This window comes from Odontesthes bonariensis, chromosome 23, assembly GCF_027942865.1.
Source record: "Odontesthes bonariensis isolate fOdoBon6 chromosome 23, fOdoBon6.hap1, whole genome shotgun sequence".
Lineage (NCBI taxonomy): Eukaryota > Metazoa > Chordata > Actinopteri > Atheriniformes > Atherinopsidae > Odontesthes > Odontesthes bonariensis.
This window is the reverse complement of record NC_134528.1, coordinates 29,137,709-29,162,921: the sequence shown is the minus strand read 5'-3', so window position 1 is coordinate 29,162,921 and position 25,213 is coordinate 29,137,709. Positions and strand designations below refer to the sequence as shown.

Here is a 25,213-nt window from a genome sequence, read left to right as displayed (position 1 = left end):
CGGCGCCTGTTTAATAAGTTAAACTTACACTGGTCTCATTTGTCTGCAGCGCTCTGCTCTCCTTTCTTCCTTCATGAAATGAAAAAGTATCGTCTCCTGACTCTCTCTGTGAGCTCTTCCAGCCTCGATATTAGACGCCTGATGTGATTGTCCATGATTAATATCACCATCATGCAGACCATAAACACGGTGGCCTCCCCACTCTCCATATTAGCTTCTTGGTGGTGTTTTTTCTACTCTCCTTACTTTTACCGTTTTGTTTTGTGTTTGAATGTAGCGCTAAACGGCTAACGGCTAACACGTCACTGAAGCAGACGGCTGCGCGCGGCGCATCAGTCCCTATCAGGTCCCGACTCATGTGCGAATGCAGACTGAAACAGTTCCGCTGGGGAAGGATAGTTATCAGAACGAAATTCGAGGAGGGTAGTTCTGATAACTACTTTCTTAGAACGGTCTGTCCGAAAGCGGCTATTATGTGCCTCTGTGACCACTGGGAGCTGGGCACCCCTAAAGACCAGATCCTAAAATCGCCCCTGGTAAGAACTAACACAGGACACGGCCCCGGTCGGAGGGTATTATCATCAGCATCAGCGCCTGACCCCGGCAGGAAAGCCGGGAGCTGGAAGAAATAAGCCTTTTTTTTTTTTTTTTGGATCCTCTCTGGATGTTTCATATGTGCCACTGGGATTAACGAGTAGTCCAGCCATGAACACATGTATTTAACATTTCCAATAATATTCACGAGACCTAAAGTGCATGCGAGTTGCTAGAAATGATGCTCTCTCTACTGTTGCGCTTTCAATCAACAGACAGAATCGTTCCCAGCGTGATCAACGCGTCTTTAACGCGCAGTTCACGAATCGTTTCCCACTAACCAGGGTTAGGGTCTTATCTCTGCTGTTCGAACCGCTGGGTGCAAACTCTAAGATCATTTTACAGACCCCGTCATTTCCGATAAAACCAGCCCACAATAAATGGCATTTAGCTAAACTAGACAGTTAGCCCGAGGAAGCAATCTTTGTCTTCTCTGGAAGGAAAACCCAAAGTGCGTAATTCGGCGTGTCACAAACCGTGAGCTCGTTAACGCGGTAATTGCTGTTAAGTGGAATATTTACGGCAGTTAGTGCACTTCTGAGCGGCTACCCGGAATAAAAACAAAAGACTTAACGCGCACAACCTTGTCAGGTAAGCACGCGAAGTACGCACGGGGACAGTTTTTTTTTTTTTTTTTTTTTTCAGAAATATACAGCAGCGGTCCCCCGCGAGCCAACGGGGCACCGGCCACCGGGAGACGGACTCACCCAGAACGGGAGCTCGGGTCCGCACAGCCGCTCCATCTCTGTCGTAACGGGAAACCGGGAAAGTACCGGAGAACTGCCTGCGTATCCCCGCTGCAAGGTCGAGCCCTTTCCTAAACACCGGCTTCTCCTTCTCCTTCACGTTACAAGACGCTCGCGAGCTGTCACATGCCCCACGGACAGGTACGGGAAGTCTCGGTTTTGGGCGCCGTTAAGCCCTCTCTCCTGGAAGCGTGGACCGACCTGCGTCAGGAAACGGTCGGCTCCTTCCGCTTTGCTGAGGAACGAGAGCGAGAGAAGTCATTCGGAGCCAGCCAAGAATTATTTCTACTGGAGGTTGTCGCGATGGCAGGGCGTCAGCTTAGAAGACCCCGCCCCCTTCGCTCCCGCTCGCCCCTCACACTACTGACACACAGGCTCAGCATGACTCAACGATACTGTGGTATGGATTGTTGCTGAGTCACGATGTCCCGATTATAGATAGATAGATAGATAGATAGATAGATAGATAGATAGATAGATAGATAGATACTTTATTCATCCCAATTCGGGAATTTTTTTGTTGCGGCAGCATACAGTAAAAGATATGAAAACAATTAAAGTAAAAACAAGCACATAGAATAAAATAAATAAAATAAAAAAGTGAATATACATTCGCTATATACAAATCTACAGTATTTATTTATTTATTTTTCTCTCTTTTTTCTTTTTTTTTCTCCTGATTTTGAGCAAAATCAAATGTAACGTCACTGTTTTTGGCGGTCTTGTCTGAGGCCATGCCAGCAGTCAGGGTCAGAGCACCGGGGTTATTGTTGCTATTATTCTTCTTACCTTAACCAGATACTCCTAATTCAGAAAAGATTCTTAAGAATGATTTCAAACTCTACTAATCAGGCGCCATCTGCACCTTTATTCAGTCAATTCAGACTCTTGTCAATTTTTTCTATTAATATGCTTCAAACATCTCTGTTTATGTTTAATTTCATTCATTGTAAACAAGACATTCCAGTTACTTTTCATACGTTCTTCTTGTTATCATCAGATATTCACTCATATTCAGTAAGAGGTCAGAACAACTTTCTTTTACCTCTTTGTAGAACTTCCAGACATAAATGTTTTATCAAATTCCATGGTCCCCAGCTCTGGAACTCCCTAGACAGAAGTCTCAAGCTTTTATCCTCCTACAAAATGTTTAAGTCTAGTTTGGTGAGGTATCTTCTGTCCAGGCAAAATTTCAATTGAAATGAAATTGTGATTTTGTTCTCTCTCTGTATTTTTCCTTGTCTCCTCCTCTTTTCTGCCTTTTCTTTTATTGGTTGATTTGATTTAGTGTTTTGTATTGGGGGGGTATATAAGCCTCCTTTCCTATCCTGCACATTCTTTTGACCTTTGTATTAATAAATGTATTTCCTCTTTTTTTCATTGTGCGTATTTAAATTAAAAAAAATTATTTGAAGTCCTCACAACAACATAATTCCACATGTAAAGCACCATGCAAAGGTGACACACATCCAAACCAGAGGCAGAGCCATAAGAGCACCATCAACCTGCAACAGATGGAGTGGGCCCCACAGAGCCCTGATGCAACACCATGGTATCAGCCTGGGATTACCCGAGGAGGCAGCTGTAAGATGCTTGCATCACCCTGCCACGAGGTACTGTATGCTGATGAGAAGTTATTCCTTTTTTATTCAGTCCATCAAGAGGTCATTTTGTATGAAAAAGTTTTTGCGCCGATCTCTGTGTGTGAAAGGTGACCGATGGACACGAACAAATAGGCTTTACTCACAGTCTGACAAAGACATACACCTACACCTTAGGCCGCTCTCATTTTGTGGTTATCTGCACAGTCCAACCGGCCTGGCTGAAAAGACCAGTTTGAAAAGGTGTGTTAAAGTGCCTGTTCTTACCTCTGAAGCCCACCACGCAGGAAACTCCTGGTCTTCTGGCTCATGAGGAGTTTTAAAGAGTGTAGTTTTCAGGAAGCAGCTTGGCTTTACTTAATGTCAACTCAAGCAACGGTGTTTATTGTATTTGTTTTTCAGTTATTGCCTTGCTCCCTGACACCCTGCCGTGGGATTATTGTAAACTGATGACAGTGTATTTCAGTTCAGTTCAATTAAAATTTAAATTTTATTTATATAGCGCCAAACACAACAAATGTCATCTCAAGGCACTTAAATAATAAAGTTCAATTCAAGCCAACTGGAGTTCAATTCATTGTAATCATAATTATTTATAAAATAATCCAATTCACTCATATAGAGCCAATTCAAAAACAATTTCCTAGCTAAGGAAACAGACAGATTGCACTGAAACTTTGTCTTCGGTCCAATCTCCCGTCCTGAGCGTGCCTGAGGCGACTGTGGAGAGAAACGACTCCCTTTTAACAGGAAGAAACCTCTGGCAGAACCAGACTCAGGGAGGGTGGCCATCCGCCTCGACCAGCTGGGGTTTGAGAAGACAGAAAGGGGGGGGGAAACCACTGTAACACCATTCAAAGGATATCTGTTGGAACAGGGAAACACAAGTTAATGACCACAATAATGTCACATATACACAAAGAGAGTAAAGTGAGGAAAGGTGTGTCAGATGAGGCCCCCCAGCAGTCTAGGCCTATAGCAGCTTAACAATGGGATGTTTTCATGTTATTTGCTGCAAAGAACACTCCAGTATATTCAGTGTAGACTGCAGCTTGCTTTAGAACAACGTGTTAATGTGTACTTACTGCATCATTTGGGATATTGAGAGCACTGGTTCATTGGTTTGCTTTTTTTTTATCTTGGCATGTGTATTTGTCAGTTTTCCATATCAGTTTGTCATGTCATGTTTGTTTGCGTCTCAGATTCCAGTATTGCGGGCTGATAACCTGTCATTGTCCACTGTATGTTGCCCGATCGACGTTCCTAATTTATTCCAAAGAATCGTTCATTTGTTTTTGTCTATGCAGACAAGCACAAATGCTGTTAAATTTGGGAATGCGGTTCTAAGATCTCACGTATCAGGACATAATTGAAAATCATCTGGTCTTCACCATTAAAGATGATTGCAATTTCTTTCAGGGGTGGATATCCCAGCAAGTTCACCCCAAGGTCCAAACCCAGAGCCACATCTCAGACCCTACAGGCCTCAGTCAGCATGTTCAATGTTAAAGTTCATGAGAGTACAATGAGAAAAAGACTGAACAAGTATGGCTTGTGTGGAAGGGCTGCAGGAGAAAGCCTCTTCTCTCTAAAAAGAACATGGCAGCACAGCTTAGGTTTGCAAAGCTGCATCTGAACAAACCACAAGACTTCTGGAACAATGTCCTTTGGACAGAGCAGACCAAACTGGAGATGTTTGCTCATAATGCACAGCAGCACGTTTGGAGGAAACCAAACACAGCATATCAGCACAAACACCTCACACCAGCTGTCAAGCACGGTGGTGGAGGGCTGATGATCTGGGCTTGTTCTGCAGCCACAGGACCTGGGCACCTTGCAGTCATTGAGTCCACCATCAACTCCTCTGAATACCAAAAGTGTTCTAGAGTCAGATGTGAGGCCGTCTGTCCGACAGCTAAAGCTGGGCTGAAACTGGCTCATCAACAGGACAATGATCCCAAACACAGCAGCAGATCTACAGCAGAATGTGTGAAGAAGAGAAGAGTCGAGGTGTTGCAATGGTCCAGTCAAAGTCCAGACCTCAGCCTGACTGAGATGCTGTGGTGGGACTTTTAAAGAGTTTTGGATAAACAAATTCTGTAAAAAAGAGTGGTCCAAAATCCCTCCTCCATGAAGTGACAGAGTGATTACACAATACACAAAAAGTCCGGTCAGGTTTTTGCTGCTACGAGCTGTTGAATAATGGGGTGTACCTTTATTGTGTTTTACATGCGCCACTTCTGTATTTTGGCTAAGTTTTTGTCAAATAAATGATGACGCTGTGTAATATTTCATGTTACTGCTCATCTAAGGTTGTATTTACTTGATTTTTAAGACCTGAAAAGAGGGAGAAGAATTTTTGACAGGACATACTGACACATTCATATGAATATAAGCATACACTAAAGGGGTTTACTTTTTTGTGGAGGGTGATAATTCGGGGGCCAACATCCCTTGCAGAATGCTGCATGTCTTCAGATACTTTGGTACCGTGACAACCGTCAGCGCAACCACCGGTGGATGGCCCAGACCAACCCTCCGGGGAGCTCTCGTTTGCACAGCTGCACCGTCAGGAATGTTTAGCAGCTGAAACGCAGCCAGCAGTCCATCCCTGGACCTGAACAGAACTGAGACATGTCTGTCTGTCAGTCCTGCTTGTTTTTGTGTGACGCACGAATCATTCCATCTTTAAAGAAGTCCCCTAACCCAGAGGACGGACCACTGTTGTGCCTGCACATAACAGACAACTCAGCAAAAGTGTTTTATTTCATTTGCTTTGCATTAATTGGACTAATTTGACGTTGATTGCATTATGATTGTATTACAATGAATTGCACTGTATCTTTGAAGCGCCTTGAGGTGACATTTGTTGGGATTTGTACATATAAAACTGAATTTAACTAAACTGAACCCAGTTTTGCTGCTTCCTTTAACCTTTCCCACTGCAATACTTCAGTTTTTGGTTTGGTGACACATTTAGTTTAAGAGGCAACTCAACCTTTGGACGTCTGATCTCAGCTGAGTTCTGTTATCACTGCCCTGTCTGAGTGATTCCTAAAAACAAACTGGTGTTGTGAAGAGCGTTTGTGAATAAGGTTTCAGTCAAGTTTTCAGATATGGATCACTGTAGGGACTCTGGCCTTCGCTTGTGACCCATCATGACTGTGAGGAGGCCGTCATAGCAACGGGCCGGTGGTTCCGAGGTCAGCGCCTTCAAGCAGAGTCTTACATCTGTTCTAATGTGGCGTCACATGCTGTGGGCATGTTGAAGCTGAATCTGGGCTCTGGTTTCTTGTAGCATATCTGCACAGCATCACCAGCCCGCCGAGCTGCTGCTGGGCCTCTCGTGCTCTGTCTGTGTCCTCATGGGAAGCATTCAGGCAGAAGTTCACAGCTGGAGGCCTGCATGTAACCTTAAATGCACCGTCGCTGTGGACAGAGAAACAGACAGGAAACACACAGCCAACCTGGGCTTCAGGATGTGCTACACATGTAGAAGGTGAGCCACCGTCAGATGAGCTTAACACTGATGAAACACAAACAGCGACATGACTGAGGGCCAACAACAGCACCATAACCGTGTCAAATCCGGAAAAACATAATTTCTCTCTTGACTGTGAGCAATCTAATTCAATCCGATTCAGTTCAGTTTTATTTTCATAGTGCCAATCTGATGTAATTTAGTATTATTATTGTTTTAAATTATATAGCTGTTTTATGTCTTTTAATCTATTCTTGTATTTTATTCTTTTCATTTTGTTTTTATTTTTTTCTGTACAGCACTTTGGTCCACTGAGCTTGTTTTAAAGTGCTCTATAAATAAAATTGGATTGGATAATTGTCACAGTGCTGAAATATTGTCTCACACCATGTACAATACTGTGCAATAGTCTTGAGTCACCCATCATTTCTTTGTATGTTGCCATGAAAACGGGGAGTAGGTGCAGTGTTTTAATGAAAAATGTGGAAACAAGAGTTTGTACAATTCTAATGATCTTGAAAGTCAATATTTGGTATGAACACAGCCCACACCCTCTTAGACAAGCCGAGCTTATGAAAGAGTTCTCCAGGCTTCTTGAAGGACGTCCCAAAGCTCTTCTTTGGATGTGGGCTGCCTTTTGTTCCGTTCTCTGTCAGGATGATCCCACACTGCTTCAGTAATGTTGAGGTCCGGGCTCTGGGGAGGATTCATCCCTCCATCAGACCTGCTGCCACTCATTTGTTGCGCCCTCTGCTGGGCTTTTTAAATCAATCTGAACTGACATAATGGAATTTCCAGGATAAGATCAGTTGACTGAACATTATCTTGACTCGGTTTTTGGTCATTTCACATAAGTTTGACTGCAGGCCAAGCTGATGTAAGGTAACAGTTTCAGAAAGAAAGAAGAAGCAGAATCTGAACAAAAACAAAACAATATGGTTCCAACTGATAAGAAATTTCATGCATACAAGATGTTTTTGTTTTTTTAAAGAGAGACTGGCAACACTACTGTTTGCAGTTTCAGAGATGAAATTTTACAGGCTGATTTCAGTGCTGCACCTGTTGCACTCACCTCTGTGCATACAGTGGGGAGATATACAGACTGTACAGCTGTGGTCGCCTCATTTGAATGAGTAACGCAACTATAACAGCAGATTTTTCACTCCAGCTGTTAACATTATTGCCCTTTCACTTTGATTCCATGTTATACAGACTATTCGGTTTGAAGCAGAACAGGCACAACTGCCTGGTAAAATGACCAACCGACATACCCCGCTTGCAAGTATACTTATGGTACACACTGGTGAAGCCTTATTTAAAGCCGACTTTAAAACACGTCACAGAGGAGCGCCTCAGCTGCTGAACTGACACCGTGCCTGCCACATAACAGCAATCAACATCCTCCTCTCCAAGCCCATATTTCCTGTTTACCTCCATGCTTTGCTGAGTGCCAAATGAAATCAGAAAAATACAAAAAAATTCATCTTTACACACACACAGAACATGGGAACATAAGCAACAAAAGAGCCAACGACTGCCTCTTCTGTCTCCTTTCAGGCTGCACTTGAGCTCCCTCGGAAGTGGAAGCTTATATGTGTGAGCCTGAGATAAGGAGTCCGACACACTGAGCTGAGTTCTCAGTTAATCTTCAAGTTGTGGTTGCTCTTTATCTGTTTTTGACCAAAACATGAGATACAGCTTAAAATACCAAGGCCATGTACTGCATTTCCAACAACTCAGGTTCAGGCTGAATTGTTCGACATAGAGCAGGGATGTGTTTGATCGATCTAACAAATACATTCTGACGTTTATTTCTTTGCAGAAAGTATGGATTGAATATATTTAATGTTTTGGGGGCAATTTAGGGCAAATAATGAGTTAAAAATGATGACGATGTTATTTCAAACAGGTGCCAATTTAGTATAAAGCGATTTCTATGAAAGGCTGAGTCTTTTAGGAGCAAAGAGGGACAGAGGATCTCCAAATGTGTGATAAAGATTAAGTGAAATGTTTAAAAGCAATGTTCCTTAATGCAAGAAGGGAAGGAATTTATTTATTTCTCCTTCTACAGTAAAAATGACCATGAAACCATTCAATCCATCTGGAGGAATTTCATTATGTAAAGTGCAAAGAAGCAAGCCTTAGCTGGACAGTCGTGAGCTCGGATTCCCCCAAAGAACTGTCATTTATCTGTCAATGACTTAACCACACGGGCAAGGATTACTGTGGAAAACCTTTGTCAAGCACAACAATACAGAGCTCCACACAAAAAAAGCCAATTTAAAACTATACAGAGCAAAAAAAGCAACAAAAAAACTAACTTGGTCCAGAGGAGACGTTGACTTCCCTGGGCTCACACAGTGAAGGTGCGGTTGAAGAGAAGGAGGGTACAGGTACAGGACTGGCCTGCCTGCCTGCCTGCCTGCCTGCCTGCCTGCCTGCCTGCCTGCCTGCCTGCCTGCCTGCCTGCCTGCCTGCCTGCCTGCCTGCCTGCCTGCCTGCCTGCCTGCCTGCCTGCGGTCCTGACCCGTCCTCAGCAGAGAATGTTGGAGAATTTTGAAACGTAAAAAATGAGCCAGTGATGAACCTGATCTGTTGCACACCTTAAGGTGTGTTTGCAGGAAGAATGGGACAAAATAACAGCTGAAACTCTTCATCACCCAGAAGGCCAGAACGGAAGTGGCTGTATATTAACAAATTAAACTAAGATCACATGACAAAACATTAAATATCTTGGATTTATACCGTCTGAAATTGGGTAAAAGTTTAAGTAAATGTAAAAATCTTCCATAGCATCCCAGTCTTTTCTGATTCAGGGCGTATACTGCAGCAGTATGTACGCTGTTTGGACTGTAAGTGCAGCAGAAACCAGGCTTTGTTTAGTCCCCAGGCTTCATGCTGCAGGTGTCACTCTCCCCTCTTCAACAGGGAATCTGATTACAAGACGTTAAGCCCTTCTGTTCTTCTCCTTAATTTTAAGAAGAGCTGACCTTGGCCCACACGAGGATTCTTCTCCACCTGTGACTGGATGGATATTCTTTCAGGTGAATTACAAGCCATGGAAGCCAGCTGGTGGGGGAGCTGCACGGTGGAGAACTTAGCATGATTTATAAGGGGAGTCCTGTGTTGTCGTTGCTCTGTGTGAGCTGGCACAGGTTCTCAGATATCAGTTATATCATGTTATGCAAGTGGGGCCTATACAGAGCAGCTCCACCCCGAGCCCTGCAAGCCCATTTAACCGCCCCGGCTCACTGGCTGGTGAAAAAAAAAAAAGGAATGTGAATTTAAAAGAAATGTAGTCCAAAAAAAACTTTCACAAAACTACTAAACTAACTACAAACTGAATATACACACTTTTAGTGGTGTGGCACAAAGATTCTAATCTGAATGTTTGTTTTTTTAGCTTGTAAGACACAGCAAGAAGGTAGCTCAGGGTGCCACAGCTGTTTCTGAGGGCAGAGCGCCATCTTGTGGTCAGAGTAGATAACTGTGAGTGACACAAGTTGGGTTCTTCATTAAAGGGACACTATGTAATATATTAAGTAATTTATTAGCTCAAATAAACATATTCATTCATAAATTAGTCCTCATTGCTGTAAAATTATCTCTATCTCACTTATCCTCCTGAGTGAAGAATAACTTGTCTGTATCTACATAGAGCGGGCAAGCTCTATGGAGGCTGCCATGTCCTTCCGGCCTATGAAAAACGACGAAGTGCCGAGAGGGACATAAAGCACTTCGAATCGCGTTTTCCCCAACGCCAGGCCTGCAAGCGGAAATGACGTCATTTTGACGTCACGTTTGCACGCAGGTATAAACAGAGCCAGTCTACGCCATTAGTGATTCTCTGGTATAAACCAGCCTGAACGGCCTGCACTTTTGTTCGCAATGGAAGACCATAGTTATGCCACGCCACAGGAGAAGGGATCCTCGTCGCCAAAAAAGCCAAAAAGAGAATCTTGACACATACCGCCTGCCGTAGTTCAACAAGTTGCAACGCACATTTGAAAACGCGAGGCGCTAGAGAGCAAATTCATTCGACTTTGCAAAATAAAATTGCACCACTAGATGGGGGAAGAAATGACACAGTGTCCCTTTAAGGCCACTCATCTGACCACAGAACACGCATCCACGCATGTCTTTCTGTCCATCTGAGCTCCTGTCCAGGCCACTCGGCAGTGTTTCTCTACACAGGTGATGTATAGCCTCCTCCTTGTGCAACAAAATGTCAGGTTCCATTTTCAGCTGACTTTGCTGAGTAAAAATGTTTTTCTAAGGTACTCCAGTGACCATGTGGTCAAAATGATTGTGATGGCATTAAGCTTTCTTAAGCAGTTCTGCCTGAGAGCTCAAAGATCATGCACAGCCAACAACTTCCATCCTTGGGCTTTCCGCACTCAGATTTCCCAGGATTCCTTGAGATGTTTCATAATATCATGCTCTGTTGACACTGAAAGAACTCACTGATGACTCTCTGATAGCATTTGTCTCAAAGTGGTGAGTCACGGCCCATCCTTGCTTGGAATGACCAAACCTTTGGTGGAGGCCCCTTTTATACCCAATCACTCGCCTGATTAACATAGACTTTCAAATCTCTTCGAGATTCTGGTCTGACCAAGACCATAACGAATACGATTCGAAATGGCCTGGTCAACCCGCCTCCCTGGGGTTGCTACTGGTTGTGGCCAGAAAAGGCTGTGCCTAAGCTTAAGCCAATCACACCACTCTTTCCTCTGACGTATGATTTAGCTACCAGCGGGGCTAACTGGTAGATTAAACTCTTACCAAAGCCAGTAGGGAGCAAGGCGAAAACGTCTTTCCTGTCAAGAAATGATTCAAGGGCTGTTCTTTGCTCGATTTTTAATGAGAATCTCCCGTCGAACACTTTCATTACAGCATCTACAGCAGTGTCAAAAGCTTGACGCTGCTCCATGTTGATATTGAATGAAGCGCTTCCGTGTACAATCCATGGGTTGAGTGGCAGTTCAACCACGTCACTACCTTGAACACGCCTCTACCCTGGGCCGTTGGCGCTGCTCAAAGTTGATTGCTTCCCGACAAAGTGGGTGGAGTTCCCATTTTTTCGGGAACTCGAATCCACCTGAATGAGCAGTTTGCCTGAGTAAGTGTAGCAGAGCCGAAGGTGTTGCGTCACTGCGAGGGCGGAGCCTGGGTACCCAATCACGACACCCTCACCTGTTGCCAATTAATCTGCTGATTGTGGAATCCTCTCCAACCCTGTTTCACATGCGTTCTAAAACACCTTTATCTGCACTCATTTACATTTAGTAATAAAGCCAGTCAGCCATGTGTGTGTTTTTGTTGCTGTAAAAGGAAAAAGAAAAAAAAAACAACTTGGGAACATTTCTGGAAATGGGGTTGGAATTCCATAGAAAGCCTGTACCACGTCAGCAGCTAAATGTTGGTTAGTTTATTGTAAGTCTGCACCATTTAGCAGGGGCGAGGCTAGGGTATTTTTAGTGGTGCCAAGGCACCACCGTGAGATAGCTCGGCACCCCCTGGCTCAGCACATTTTTAAAATATTATATTATGCAAAAACACATTTTTTTTTTGCTCAAGGATGCATTATTTTATTTATTTTCTAGCATTTGTTTTTGTTTTAACTCTTTACTCCCAAAATAAATGTTGAGTTATCTTCAATATTTGTTTCTCTCAGGCTCTCTGTTATCCCTGTCAAGCCACAGTCTTTTGAAATGAAGAGGTCAAAATTGAATGTTGTAGGGGAAAACACTACTCAAAGCAAAACTAATATGGCTCCAAAATTGATAAATGTACTAGTTTGCCTCAATTAGTGAGAAATAATGTGCCTCTGTGAGCACTGGGGGCTGGGCACCCCTAAAGACCAGATCCTAAAATCGCCCCTGCCATTTAGCCTCTGAAAGAAGCTGACCATCCAGATGATTCCTGATCATTTGGTTCCTTCCTTTGTCTTCTTTGGATTTCCCCTCATGTAATAGCGATATTTTTCATGTGTAACCTCTTTGACCCTTCTGATCTGTAACAGAGTAACAGCAGTTCGGAGGTGTTACTTCCATAATTCTCATTTCGAGGTTAATTTGCATTCAGAATCCGTGCCTGCGTGCACTGTAACACATTTCAAACCCAAGGCTCTGATGACAGAAATGCTCTGATCTCAGTTGTTGCCAGAAGAGGGAGTCGTGGACACAGAAATGGTTAACTGGTTGCTTCATGCATTCTCTGAGGGATCGTTTTTGTTCCTTTGGCTGGTTTGCGTTTGTCTGCTTGAATATTGTTGGCTTAAAAAAAGTTTTGTTTTTTTTTTAAAGAAAAAGACCGGAACCATATCTCTTATGAATGTGCTCCTCTTTGAAAGCTTGTGCTAGCGTGCGAGGGTGTGTGCGCGCGCTTGGCCCCTCAAACAGCTGCGCTGTCGAGGCACATCTGTAGAGCGGGTTGAATTTGAAACAGATTCCCTCGTTTGGCAGCGCGCGGAATAAAACGGATATCATAACCGGTCAGAGCTGTCCGTCTTCTGGCCTGTTCTCAGCTGAATATGTTTCAGTCGGATCATGTTTCAGCGGATCGGAGAGAGAAGAAGTTGTACTGACCAGCCCATCAGCAGCAGCAGCTCCAACAGCTGGCTGAGGGCTGGAAACATCTGCAGCGCCTGTTCCGGAATGCGTAAAGCGAGGCAGCAGCTGAATGGCTTTGCGTCGCGTGTCCTGGATGGAACATCTCTGGAATGAAGCACAGCAGTCACGAGCTGCGCCCCGATGGGACATGCGAAGAAGTCTCCCTGTAGATTCAGCTAACATCTGCCGCGGTGCAAACTGAGCAGGAATACTGCCGACAGAATCAGACGGGAATGAATGAGATGAAAAATTCCTCTGAGGAGTTGCGCTCTCTCCCCCCGAGACCACCGGGGTTCCCTGCTGCTTCAACAAAGCGACGGTTTGCCAGGCTGGGGAGGAAGACCAGTGATGGTTCTCAGCAGTGAGTATGAGCCGCAAGGAAACACACACAGCTGCTTCAACCGGGTCCAGTGAGTTCTGATAGGAAGAACACGAGCCAATCCACGTGCTCTCCTGTGGATTCAGAGTACTTTGATCAGCCTAAAACTGCAAAACCTCACATACAGAAAGTCTCTAAAATGCAACAAAAAAATTAATCTCTAATTTGTTTGAACATTTTTCAAAAGACACAAGAAGAAAGGAAGCAATGTTCACTGACCAACTTCGCTGTACTTACTGACAGTATTCTAGAAGATTCCACAATCAGCAGATCATTTGGTGACAGGTGAGGGTGTCAGGACTGGCTGTAAAAGGAGCATCCACCAAAAGTCTTTTCCAAGCAGAGATGGGTCGTGCTTTAGCACTTTTTTTACTAAACACTGGAGATGTTCAGGAGAATGTGCAGACAGTTTAGTGTGGTCTCTTTCTGACTGGCTGCTGAATGCTCGAGCATTCGGGATGCAGAAATTATGCTGTGGAAATCACTGTGTTTTCTTTACAACATGTTGAGAATGGCAGGGGAGACTGTTAATATGAGTTCTGTAAGTACGTACCAACGATAGCGAACAAATGTGGAGCAAATGCTCCGTAATATTTACATTGTCATATGTTCCTGAGATTTTACTTTTTGGGCTGGGTGGGAAATCCCAGCAGAGAGTCTGGAGCGAACGTTCTGGAACATTTTGAAACATGCCTAAATGTTAATATTGTTGATACTTTATTATAATTAATATTATTATCGTTATCAAACATACACTCCATACTTCAATGCGTACAGGACAAATGCACTTCTACTCTGACATTAACTTTCGTTGGATGGTCAGGAGCTGTTTTCTATACCCTATTGTATTTTTTTCTTGTAAAAAATATCGTCACCTTCTGCAATGAAAAAAAAAAGAATTTCAGGAGTTCATTTGTTAACATTCACAGCTTAAGATCTAAAAAAAAAAAAAACTCAATGCAAGACTGCACAGAATTTTCAGCGTCTACAGTCCCTAATATCATGAGAAGATTAAGGGAGTTTGAACTTTGTCCGTGACCTTTGAGCCCTCAGGTAGCAATACGTGACACACCGTCATGCTGCAAAGGCTAGTTTCACTACATGGGCTTAGGGTACCTTGGAAAACCCTTTCCACTCCACACAGTCCACTGTTGCATCCAGAAATGTAATCTGAAACTGTATTACAAAAGGAGGAAGCTATGTATGAACTCTGGGCAGAAACACTGCTGAGCTCTCTGGAGACAAGCTCATCTCAGATGGACAGAAAGACAGTGGACGTGTGTTCTGAGGTCAGATGAGTCCACGTTTCAGCTGCTTTCGGAAAAACTGACGTGCATGCCAAATATGATAAAGAGCATCCAGGCTGTTATCAGAGAAAAGCCAGCTTCTGTGATGGTGAGGCTGTGCATCAGTGTCCGTGGCAGGGATGACTTCACATGTGTGAAGGCACCGTTGACGAAACATATGCTTCCACGATGGTGACGTCTGATCCTGGGAGGTGTGTGCTTGTTTCAGCAGAACAATATCAGACCTCAGTCTGCATTCCAGAGCTGTTTCCCAATTGAAAATGTATGGAACATCATGAAGAGGAGAGTCGGGCTACAAACACAGACTGTGGAGCATCTGAAATATTTCAGAAAGAATGGACACAGACTTCTTTAAGAATCCTGCAGGAATTAGTTTCCTCAGTGCCCAAACCTTTAAAAAGTATCTTTAAAAGAAAGCTGATGGAACACAATGGCAAACATGCCTTTAATCCAGCTTTTTTTTTAGGGTTACTGGCATCAAATTCTTGATTGGCTTACCATTTCTTTTCTAAATGCAGTGAAGTTGGTCAGTGAGGACACTATCAATCCTTTCTAAGGACTTGTGTTTTTTAATTAAAGGCTTGAACAAATGAACAAATTCACTGATTTATGTTTTTCTTCATTATTCAGAGATTTTCTGGAAACAAGAACCTTAGATAGAAGTGCACTTTTCAAACTCACAGAACCTGGTCGGGCACAATTGTTTGATTCACGAAAATTTCTACTGCTTCTCACATGACATAACTCTGTAAGGCCTTTATATCAAAGGCTTTTACCAGCGCCACTAACAGAATCAGAATTTGAAATGGTTAAATCCTATGCCAATGTTGTGGCGCAACTGCAGAGAACCTTTGAACCAGTGCTCTAAGAAGCTTAGGGGGGCTTGTTCAGGAGGGAACAACACTTCATTATTTCAGTTATGCACTGAGGGAGAGCTGAAGGAGGCATGGTGAAGGAGACCAAAGCTGGGAACAGACAAGTATGGATTTTGCAGATCAATTCTTGAGATTCTTATCTTTTCAAAGTCACCTTTTTCTTTTTGATGCTGTGCACTACGGCATCTTCTCAGCTTTGGTCGCCTGTTTGCTCAAACAAAACAAAACAAACTTTTTTGTCTCCACTCTGTCTTCCCTCAGGTCAGCCTCATCTACTGGCAGTTCACCCACCCGCAGGGCGGCCGTCAGACAGCCCAGCAAAAGTCGAATCCATCGCCACGCCAATCGCCTCTCGGGCGTCTTCTTCGGCGGCCCAGCCCCCAACTCAGGCTCCATGGCGCTGTCTGCGGGTCTCAGGACATCGCGGCCTGTCCAAGCCAGGACAGGAAGCAGTACGTGGCACTGAGTTTATTTTCTGCATGTCGACATTGGAAGGGTGCTGATGCTGTGTGGCATTCTAACACTTATACTGTACTGTGCAAAAGTCTTGAGCCACCTCTCATTTCTAAATATATGAGCAGGAAAATTGAGTTATTGAAACATGTGCAAACATGAATAGAAATATATAATATAATATAGTAATATTAGGTAAAAAAAAAAAAGTTTGAACATTTGTAATGATCTTTAACTCATTGGCTGCCAGCCATTTTCAGTGAAGAGAGAGCCATACTGCCAAGTGTTTTACAGTATTTTGACTGATTTTCCAAGACCCACAGAAAAGTGTATCTTATGACTATGTACACACCGAAATTACCAAACAAAAGAGTAGACTCTCTTCTTTCATCAGGAAAAAAAAGTTTGTTTCTACCATTTTCAGTCCTTTAGTAATAGACAGTAGAACATAGGTTGGTTTCACCAAAAACAGCTGTTTGACCAAAAAACGGAGAAAACAAGCTTTTTTTTTTGTGCAAAGTGGCACTGCTGCCACCTTGCGGGTAATATTGCCAGTATATTCTCTGTTTAGTGTTTACAAGCCTAAGATTTAGCGACAAACTCCGCTAGATTGTCCCCCAGCCCGCTCCGTTAAAAAACGCAATTGACGTCTATAGACGTCTTTGGCAGTCAACGTTTTTTTTTAAATTGACGTTTATAGACGTCAATGGCACCGAAAGAGTTAAAGTGAATATCTGCTCTGAGCTCCTTTCTCCTCCAACACAGCCTGAACCCTCTCAGACGAGCTTTCTGTCCTTTCTTTAAGGAGTCTTCAGGAATAGTTCTCCAGGCTTCTTGAAGGACATCCCAAAGCTCTTCTTTGGATGTGGGTTGCCTTTTGTTCCGTTCTCTGCCAACATGATCCCACACTGTTTCAGTAATGTTGAGGTCCAGGCTCTGGGGAGGATTCATCCCTCCATCAGACCTGCTGCCACTGATTTTCAGCCCACTTCTTGTGTCCTTTGGCACAGCTCAGCCTTTTCTCCCTGTTTCCCTTCCTGAAGAACGGCTTCTTGACAGCCACCCTTCCATGGAGCCCATTTCTGATGAGGCATGGGCCAACAGCAGATGGATCAGCTGAAGGTCCAGATGCATCTCTCAGCTCCTGTGTCAGGTCTTTGCTGGATTTTTTCCTCTTTCTTCAGGACATCACTTTCAGATCCTGTTCGTCCGCTGTAGATAGTTCTTTAGGCCTGACACTTCTTCTTTTGTCCTCCACTTGTCCAGTTTCCCTATGTTTTGGAATGTTGGTGCAAAAATACTTTTCAGTGTGTGCCTAACTGTGCTATGCTTTGATATTTCTTATAGATGCAACTACTGTGTTGAAACAACACTGGTTCACCCCTGAGTGAGGTGCCTTTTTTATACTCAGATGATTCATGTCAGTGTAAAATGCCTCAACAAGCAAAAAAATACATGGTCAGGTATGAGGACTGGACTGAAAAAGGAGTGAAAAAGCAGCCAATGTCCAAAGGAAAACTTTGAAACACCTTCAGAAAGCCTGGAGAACTGTAGCTCGAGAACACTTTAAAAGATAATATTTCAAAAATGAGGGGTAACTTAATACTCACACAGTACTCTATGTCACCGTATGGGTGTGGAGGAAGGGATGAAATGTGGAAGGGTAACCCACGTTACAACAAACAAGAGAGGGACGGTTTACAAGTGACAAAGAATCGCTGAATCCAGTGTGGGAAAAGTGCAAATGTCTCTCTACCACTTTTTCCATTTCAACCATCTAAAACCATCCGTTTAAACTTCACGAAAGTGCAGAACTTAACTTCTTTAATGTGGGCAAACAACTACATCCTTCAGTGCACATCTTACATCACTTCCTGTTAAACTTTATACTGTGTATTCACGACCAAACTGCGGCATCGTCAAGACATATACAACGTAAGTTGGTATCGAGTGAATGGAATCAAACACAGAAATATGGTATTGTGTAAATGCCACTGAACCACAGCTGGGACTCGGCATTTAAACCTCTAATGTCTGGTCATGTGTGCAGTGCTCTCTGCAGATCCTCTATTAGCGGATGACCCATTTGAGCTGTCCAATCAGATTTCTGCCCCAGGAATCCTGAAGATCTTTGGAAATGAAATCTGTGAAGGTGCTCACTATAAGAGCGTCCTGGCCACCACACTCTCCAGTGCGAAGGAGCTCGTCAAGGAGGCCCTGGAACGGTGAGACCACGTGTTATCTGCTCCGCAGGCCTGCCTGCCATATGTGGATGTGTTTCTGCCCGGGGAGAGTTTTGTTTCTCCAGCTTCCTCTGCTGCAGTGCACCTTTGTGCTTTGTATATCACAGCAGCTACAACTGTTTTAGTCCAACAGCTTTTATGGCACTTTGGCAGCTGATGAAAGGATCGCGTTCTCATGTCGGCGTGATTATTATATTTTACATGAACAAAGTCGTCCCGTTATGTTTATTGTAACTGCAGCACAGTGTAGACAGTATGCATGTGCCAAACAGTTTAGTGAGTAGTTCTGAAAAGGGTCTAACACTGAGCATGGATCTGTGTGAAAGACAGCCAGTACTGGCTTGGACTCTGAGGCGGCCTCTGTCTGTCAGTCTTTGTTTATGTTTTGGCCAAACTCATAATGGGATGATTAATGCAAGTGGTATTCAGCTTGTAGAAAAGAACAAATCATTATTATTGTGCTTCAGTGAAAACTTTACATGTAGCAGTCAGTTTTAGTTACAGTATGTCGATTCAGCATAATTCATTTGGTGGTGTGTTAGCGCTGTTGCTGTTGATATGTTCCCGTTTGTTCTGCAGCGATGGTTAACAGAACATTCACATATGACTTGGATCTAATTCGCTCAAAGAAGCAACTGCATGCCACTTTCCCTACTTCTGGTGCAGAGCTGGGAATTTCTCATGTCAAATGTATTTATCTAAAAAGTGTTAAAGGTGCATTGATCAATGTTCTTAGGTTAATAGTGGTTTTTCACTACGTCTTATGTGTTGTTCATAACGAATAACAGACAGCTATTCAAAACCCACTGCACCTAAGGAGATTGTGGGAGTCAAAATGGAGCTAAAATAAGATAATCATAATCATAATCAGAAAAGAATCTTTCCAATGAGCCTGCTGAGTCTGCTCGATGGAAAAATATAGCCTACTGGGCAACTGTTTAGTTTGACACAGCAAAAGACAATATGTCTGGGATTTGTTTAGCTTTTGGTGCTGCTTTCAACTGTCAGAAGGAAAAAAGATTTAAAGTTTTGTTGATTAAGTTATTAGAGCATGTTTGCTAACTTTAGCTGGTACATGGCCACATTATGAGTTCACGAACCGACAGAGTTAGCTTCCAGCTGTGAACAGAACAGCATTTAGCCTCTGTGAAGGCAGATAGCAGAGCTAATAGAAAGCAGAACAAGAGCGTCAAGTAGAGAAAACTTGAATTTACTCTCACCATCTCACTAAAGCAAAAAAATTCAAAGGGGCGCTGATGTGTGGTTAAGTTTGGTTAATACTTTTGCTGGCTTAACAAGTACACAATACCATTTTCACCCAAGGATGGCCCATATGGGACTGAATTACACTGCTGAATGCAAGATTTGCTGATTAACAGGCTGGCTGCTATGTTCCTAAAACGCTTTTAAAATGTAAAGGGACCCGCGTACAAGTCCAACTTGACACTGTACTGTTCCTTCATTGTAGGACTGCTAATTCACTGCTCCTTAAAAGCACTTTTTTAAGCATTAAAAGTTGTTTAAGTTTAGGAAAACATTATATTTAGGCATTCGAACACACATTAATTTTAACTAGCATTAATTATGAATTAAAAGCCTTATTCAATCTTCAAAAGAAAAGAATAACATTTTGTCTGAACTATTTTGATCTCATAAGAAACTTTTAAATCTGCACAAAAGGAAGAAAGGTTCTTTTTGAGCAGATGGACAAGAGCTTCCTAAATCTAAACAAACGGCCGGTAACAACTAAAGTGAAATGTAAGACTTAAGTAAGACGAATATGTGAAAGGTGCTGTTGTTGGATTATAACAGCTAGACTTATGCTCATGGCATACTTATTTTTCAGTCAAATTGGGGTGTTTTGCTGCCAGTTGTTACAGTACTTTGGGTTTGGTGATGGGGAGGTGGTACCTTCCAATACAGTTATTTCCATTAATGTTACATTATCTGATCTAGGTATGGTCTGAGCAAGGAGGAGGCCGAGTCCTACGTACTCTGTGACACCATCGGTTCCATTGACAACCGTCAGTGGAGCACAGAAGGCTTCCGGGTGGTGGGCGACCACGAAAAACCCCTCCTTCTACAGTCACTATGGAAACCCAGAGAGGGTTTGGCAAGACGGTTTGAGATTCAGAGGAGAAGTCTGGTAGAGGAGAAGACGTCCAAAGAGAAGGACACCGTCACTGCTGGTACGCTTTTCAGCCCCAGGGGGCTTTAGGGAGAGGCCACATCCTGTATCAGGGTGTCTACACATCCTGGAATAAGATCATTTAACATCAAATTAAGCTAATGCAACATTAAAGCCAGTTATAGTGTTCTCAGGGTAAAAATGTGGTTTTGCTGTTTTTCCAGTGAAAATCAGCCAGCCTTCTCAGACTCCTTCTTTTTCTTTGTTTTTGATTCCTGTAACAAATGTGGATTCTATTCTTGCTACCATTAAAATGTTACAAGTTGCAACCTAATGAAGTTTGCAGACACTCGCTGCGATTTAATGAAGCTTCTTATGGGACACGCCCCTTCTTTAATACTTAGCCCTTGGAAACAGAATGCTGTAAACGCTTCACATCGCAAAATATCTGATCCACTCATATTTATAAAGCATGATCTGACTGAAAAACACCCAGAACTTTCCACAGATGCTGGACACAAACACAGCATGGTGCTGTAAAGGTGCTGGGTGGACTGTTTTCTGTCAGTGCTGCAATCATTTCTGCAGGGGGCCCCAGCAGTGGTTGACACAGCTGTGGTGGTCGTGTAAGCGAGCGTCCTGTTATGTGTTTTGCTTTAATGAATGGCACGGCATGTGATGGTCTCTATCAGTGTCAGCTTGTGGATGCCTGCTGAGGGGATGGACATATTCTTTTTATTTCCATGAGTTCTGTCTTTCTTTCCACTGAGCTCTGCTTCCTGTATGGGGCTTCTCCTTGTTGACTCTGGCATAAGCACACCATGTAGAAATGAGCGAGCACTCATATACCTCACCTTGCTACAGGAAAAAAAAACGGGTGTTGCTCTATCACCACATTCCTTCACCCCTGTGCCATGTTGTATTTATACAGCAGCTTCATTTGCACTTTAACACCACTCCCAGCTTTCTGATTTGATTATTTGTGTCCCTGTTAGGTATCAATGCCCAGGCTCGTAAGCTGCAGAAGAGCCGCTCCAGAGTTACCTCCACCCTCGTGGAGAGGACTATGGGTCGTGGCCAGAAACTGTGGAGGTGCAAAAGTGAGATGGATCTGTTAGACACTGAGACCAAAAGTGAGACTGATCATGATACATGCGTCAAAGATCGACGAGAGAGCCTCAGTCACACTTCAGTGCAGAGCTACGACTGCCTCAAAACAAGCCCAGAACAGAATCACACTGACAGCCTCACAGCTCCCTCCGAGGGGGATGGCGGGTCAGGGGCCAAAACAGAGACCCTCTGTGTGTCCAAGCCGAGAGGCGAGCAGGAAGGAGAGGAGTCGGAGAGGGAGGAGACGGAGAGCAGCGACGATAACACCACACAGTACTCCATTCACCCTCCACATGACTGTCCCTACCTGCTGCTGCTGCAGGGCTGGAGCCTCACACAGGTATCACATCCAGACACACTCTGCAGCTGATCGTCCAATCATAGCTCAGTCACAGCAGCAAGGAAAGTTAGGCCTGTCAGGCACTGGAGTCAGAGAAAAAACTGGGCCTCATGCAAGAACCGTTCCTACGCACAGATTTGTTCTTAAATCGTCTGTACGAGTGATTTAAGAGAATTTGCACATTCACCAATCTTTTCGTATTTTACGTTTTCTTTCAGGTACGAACAGAATTTACGAGTGATCCAGCCCTGTCGTAGGAGTTTCCTAAAATAATCCGCTGTTATTCCAATCAAGTTTGCTTCGCTAATGGATTGTATAAATAAATATATACGTTATACCCCATAATGATGCTGACATTATTCTGTCTGTCTTAAATTATGCACTAATTAAATGTTAATTTGACTCTGTATATAACAAGGTCAATGGGAAGCGTAACCAGCAGCTGACTTTCTACTTTTGGATGCCTTAGTGTGTCAGGCTCTTGGAAGAGAGCGTGTAGATGTCCTTGTGGAGACAGACAAATGGCTGACATCGTGATTTAGATTGCCAAGGACTGTGCTGCTGCAAATATGCAGCTTGCTGGAGCCACAATCCAGAGAGAAACACGCCGATCAAACCCAGTTCCACCACAGGTCCAGGTCCTCACCACCCTTGGATTTTTGGCCACTGGAACCTTTCAGAGGGAGATGGGAGACAGATCGGGGGTGTCCCAGTCCTCTGTGAGTCGTGCGCTCCCCTTGGTCATCAAAGCTCTCATCAGTTTATCACCCATGGTACATCAGATTCCCACACACCGCTGTCCAACAAGTACAGATTAAGAGGGACTTTCATGCCGTGGCTGGACTGCCAATCATAATTGGAGCAATAGACTGCACACATATACCCAGGCTCCGCCCTCGCAGTGACGCAACACCTTCGGCTCTGCTACACTTACTCAGGCAAACTGCTCATTCAGGTGGATTCGAGTTCCCGAAAAAATGGGAACTCCACCCACTCTTTCGGGAAGCAATCAACTTTGAGCAGCGGCAACGGCCCAGGGTAGAGGCGTGTTCAAGGTAGTGACGTGGTTGAACTGCCACTCAACCCATGGATTGTACACGGAAGCGCTTCATTCAATATCAACATGGAGCAGCGTCAAGCTTTTGACACTGCTGTAGATGCTGTAATGAAAGTGTTCAACGGGAGATTCTCGTTAAAAATCGAGCAAAGAACAGCCCTTGAATCATTTCTTGACAGGAAAGATGTTTTCGCCTTGCTCCCTACTGGCTTTGGTAAGAGTTTAATCTACCAGTTAGCCCCGCTGGTAGCTAAATCATATGTCAGAGCAAAGAGTGGTGTGATTGGCTTAAGCTTAGGCACAGCCTTTTCTGGCCACAACCAGTAGCAACCCAAGGGAGGCGGGTTGACCAGGCCATTTCAAATCGTATTCGTTTTGGTCTTGGTCAGACCAGAATCTCGAAGAGATTTGAAAGTCTATGTTAATCAGGCTAGCACACATATACGTATCAAAGCACCCGTGCTGTTGTGGAGCGCACTGAGCTGAAGGCCAGGTGGGTGTGTCTCCATACAGCGGGGGGGCAAACTGCTCTATAGCCCAGAGAAAGCATGCCAGATTTTTACAATATTGCCATGAACGAGGGTCTCCACCTGAACCAGCCCAGGCAGACCAGAAGGTGTGGTGCAAGAAGACCCCCCTCATGGACCACCCCATCAAAGAGCCATCATGATGAGGCAACAACTGATTGCACGGCTTTAGTTGCAGTCATCGAGCGCCTGCCCATGGCGAGACATTTTCTTTTTAAGCTATTTTCATATCAAACCATTTCTTGTTTATTTCGGTGACATTACGAACTACAGGTGACACGGAATTAACAGCACTCGTAATAACTTCCCATTTCTTGGCTTTAGCAGGTCCCGTAATTCCACTGCTGACACTGCTAAAAATGACAGATTTTCCTTTTTGGATCTCTGAAAGCAGAACTTCAGTGTCAGAGCCCCTAAAGTTGTTCTTTTTGCGCCTTGATGCCATTCTCATGACTCAACACTCAACACTTCCTGGCACAGGAGAGAGGAAGCACAGCCTTATATGGTATCATTTTGGACGTGGAGTATGCAAATCTACTATCCTCGTGCACGTGCACTTAAATACGCACGGATGGCATTCATCATTTACGCAGGTCGTTTACACACTTTTTCCGAAGTTAAGAGCGTTTGTTGAATCTGACGTGGCGTGTTCGTACGAGACCTTCGTACGAAAAAAGTAAGAGAAATTTTGAATAAAAATACGAAAATGTTCTTGCATGAGGCCCAATGTCTGTAAGACTTTGGCTGGAGAGGGTGGTGTTTTTCAGTCCTAAGAAAATTCTGAAAAGCATTAGACAGGCTGTATGTGTACAGTAATCAAGCAGAGTTACAAAAAAAGAGCTCTTCGTTTAAATCAAAATCAAATCAAATCAAATTTATTTGTATAGCACATTTCATGTACAAACAGTTCAAAGTGCTTTACATAAAATAAAAGCATTGCAGCAGGGAGTGCAAGAAGCATTAAAAATACATAAAATAATATAAAGAGAAACAAATAAAATCATTTAAATGAATTTAAAATCAGGCAACAGTCTAGATAAGTTAAAAGATATTTCATGCATAGACACATGAGAAAAGAAATGTTTTTAACCTGGATTTAAAAATGTCTACATTTGGTGAAAGTTTAATCTCCACTGGCAGTTTGTTCCACTTGTTCGCAGCATAACAGCTAAATGCTGCTTCTCCATGTTTAGTCTGGACTCTGGACTGGACCAGCTGACCTGAGTCCTTGGATCTAAGAGCTCTGCTGGCTTTATATTCTCTGAACATATCACAGATGTATTTTGGGCCTAAACCCTTCTGGGATTTGTAAACCATCAGCAGGCTTTTAAAATCTATTCTGTGACTGACTGGAAGCCAGTGTAAAGATTTTAAAACTGGTGTGATGTGTTCAGATCTCTTAGTCCGGGTTAAAACTCTAGCAGCAGCGTTCTGGATGAGCTGCAGATGTTTAATGCTCTTTTTGGGAAGTCCAGTTAAAAGAGCATTACAGTAATCGAGTCTACTGGAGATGAATGCATGGATGAGTTTCTCCTGGTCTTTTTGGGAGAGGAAACCTTTAATTCTGTTGACGTTTCTGAGATGGTAAAAAGCTGCCTTGGTGACAGCTTTGATGTGGCTGCTGAAAGTCAGATCTGAGTCTATCAACACTCCGAGGTTACGAACTTGGTCAGTGATTGTAAGGTCCCGAGTCTCAAGATATGTACCAACGCTGACCCTCTTCTCTTTGCTACCAAACAGAATGATCTCAGTTTTGTC

General features: G+C 43.6%; 2 protein-coding genes across 3 annotated transcripts in view; one reads left to right on the top strand and one right to left on the bottom strand.

Annotated features, from left to right (window-relative positions):
• The window catches only part of abcc3 (ATP-binding cassette, sub-family C (CFTR/MRP), member 3), a 69,617-nt gene extending 67,997 nt beyond the window's left edge, over positions 1–1,620 (bottom strand). Inside the window, exon 1 of one of the 2 annotated variants that reach the window (XM_075456974.1) lies at positions 1,302–1,620. In XM_075456974.1, coding sequence (XP_075313089.1) covers positions 1,302–1,337 — 36 coding nt within the window. In that variant the 5' untranslated portion in view covers positions 1,338–1,620. The remainder of the gene's footprint in view (positions 1–1,301) is intronic. The other variant, XM_075456975.1, reaches the window with a different exon arrangement.
• An 11,219-nt stretch (positions 1,621–12,839) lies between these two features.
• The window catches only part of radil2b (Ras association and DIL domains 2b), a 39,476-nt gene continuing 27,102 nt past the window's right edge, over positions 12,840–25,213 (top strand). Inside the window, exons 1-5 of the mRNA XM_075457640.1 lie at positions 12,840–13,397; positions 15,859–16,049; positions 18,101–18,275; positions 20,250–20,482; positions 21,417–21,871. Of these exons, the coding sequence (XP_075313755.1) occupies positions 13,270–13,397; positions 15,859–16,049; positions 18,101–18,275; positions 20,250–20,482; positions 21,417–21,871 (1,182 nt within the window). The 5' untranslated portion in view covers positions 12,840–13,269. The remainder of the gene's footprint in view (positions 13,398–15,858; positions 16,050–18,100; positions 18,276–20,249; positions 20,483–21,416; positions 21,872–25,213) is intronic.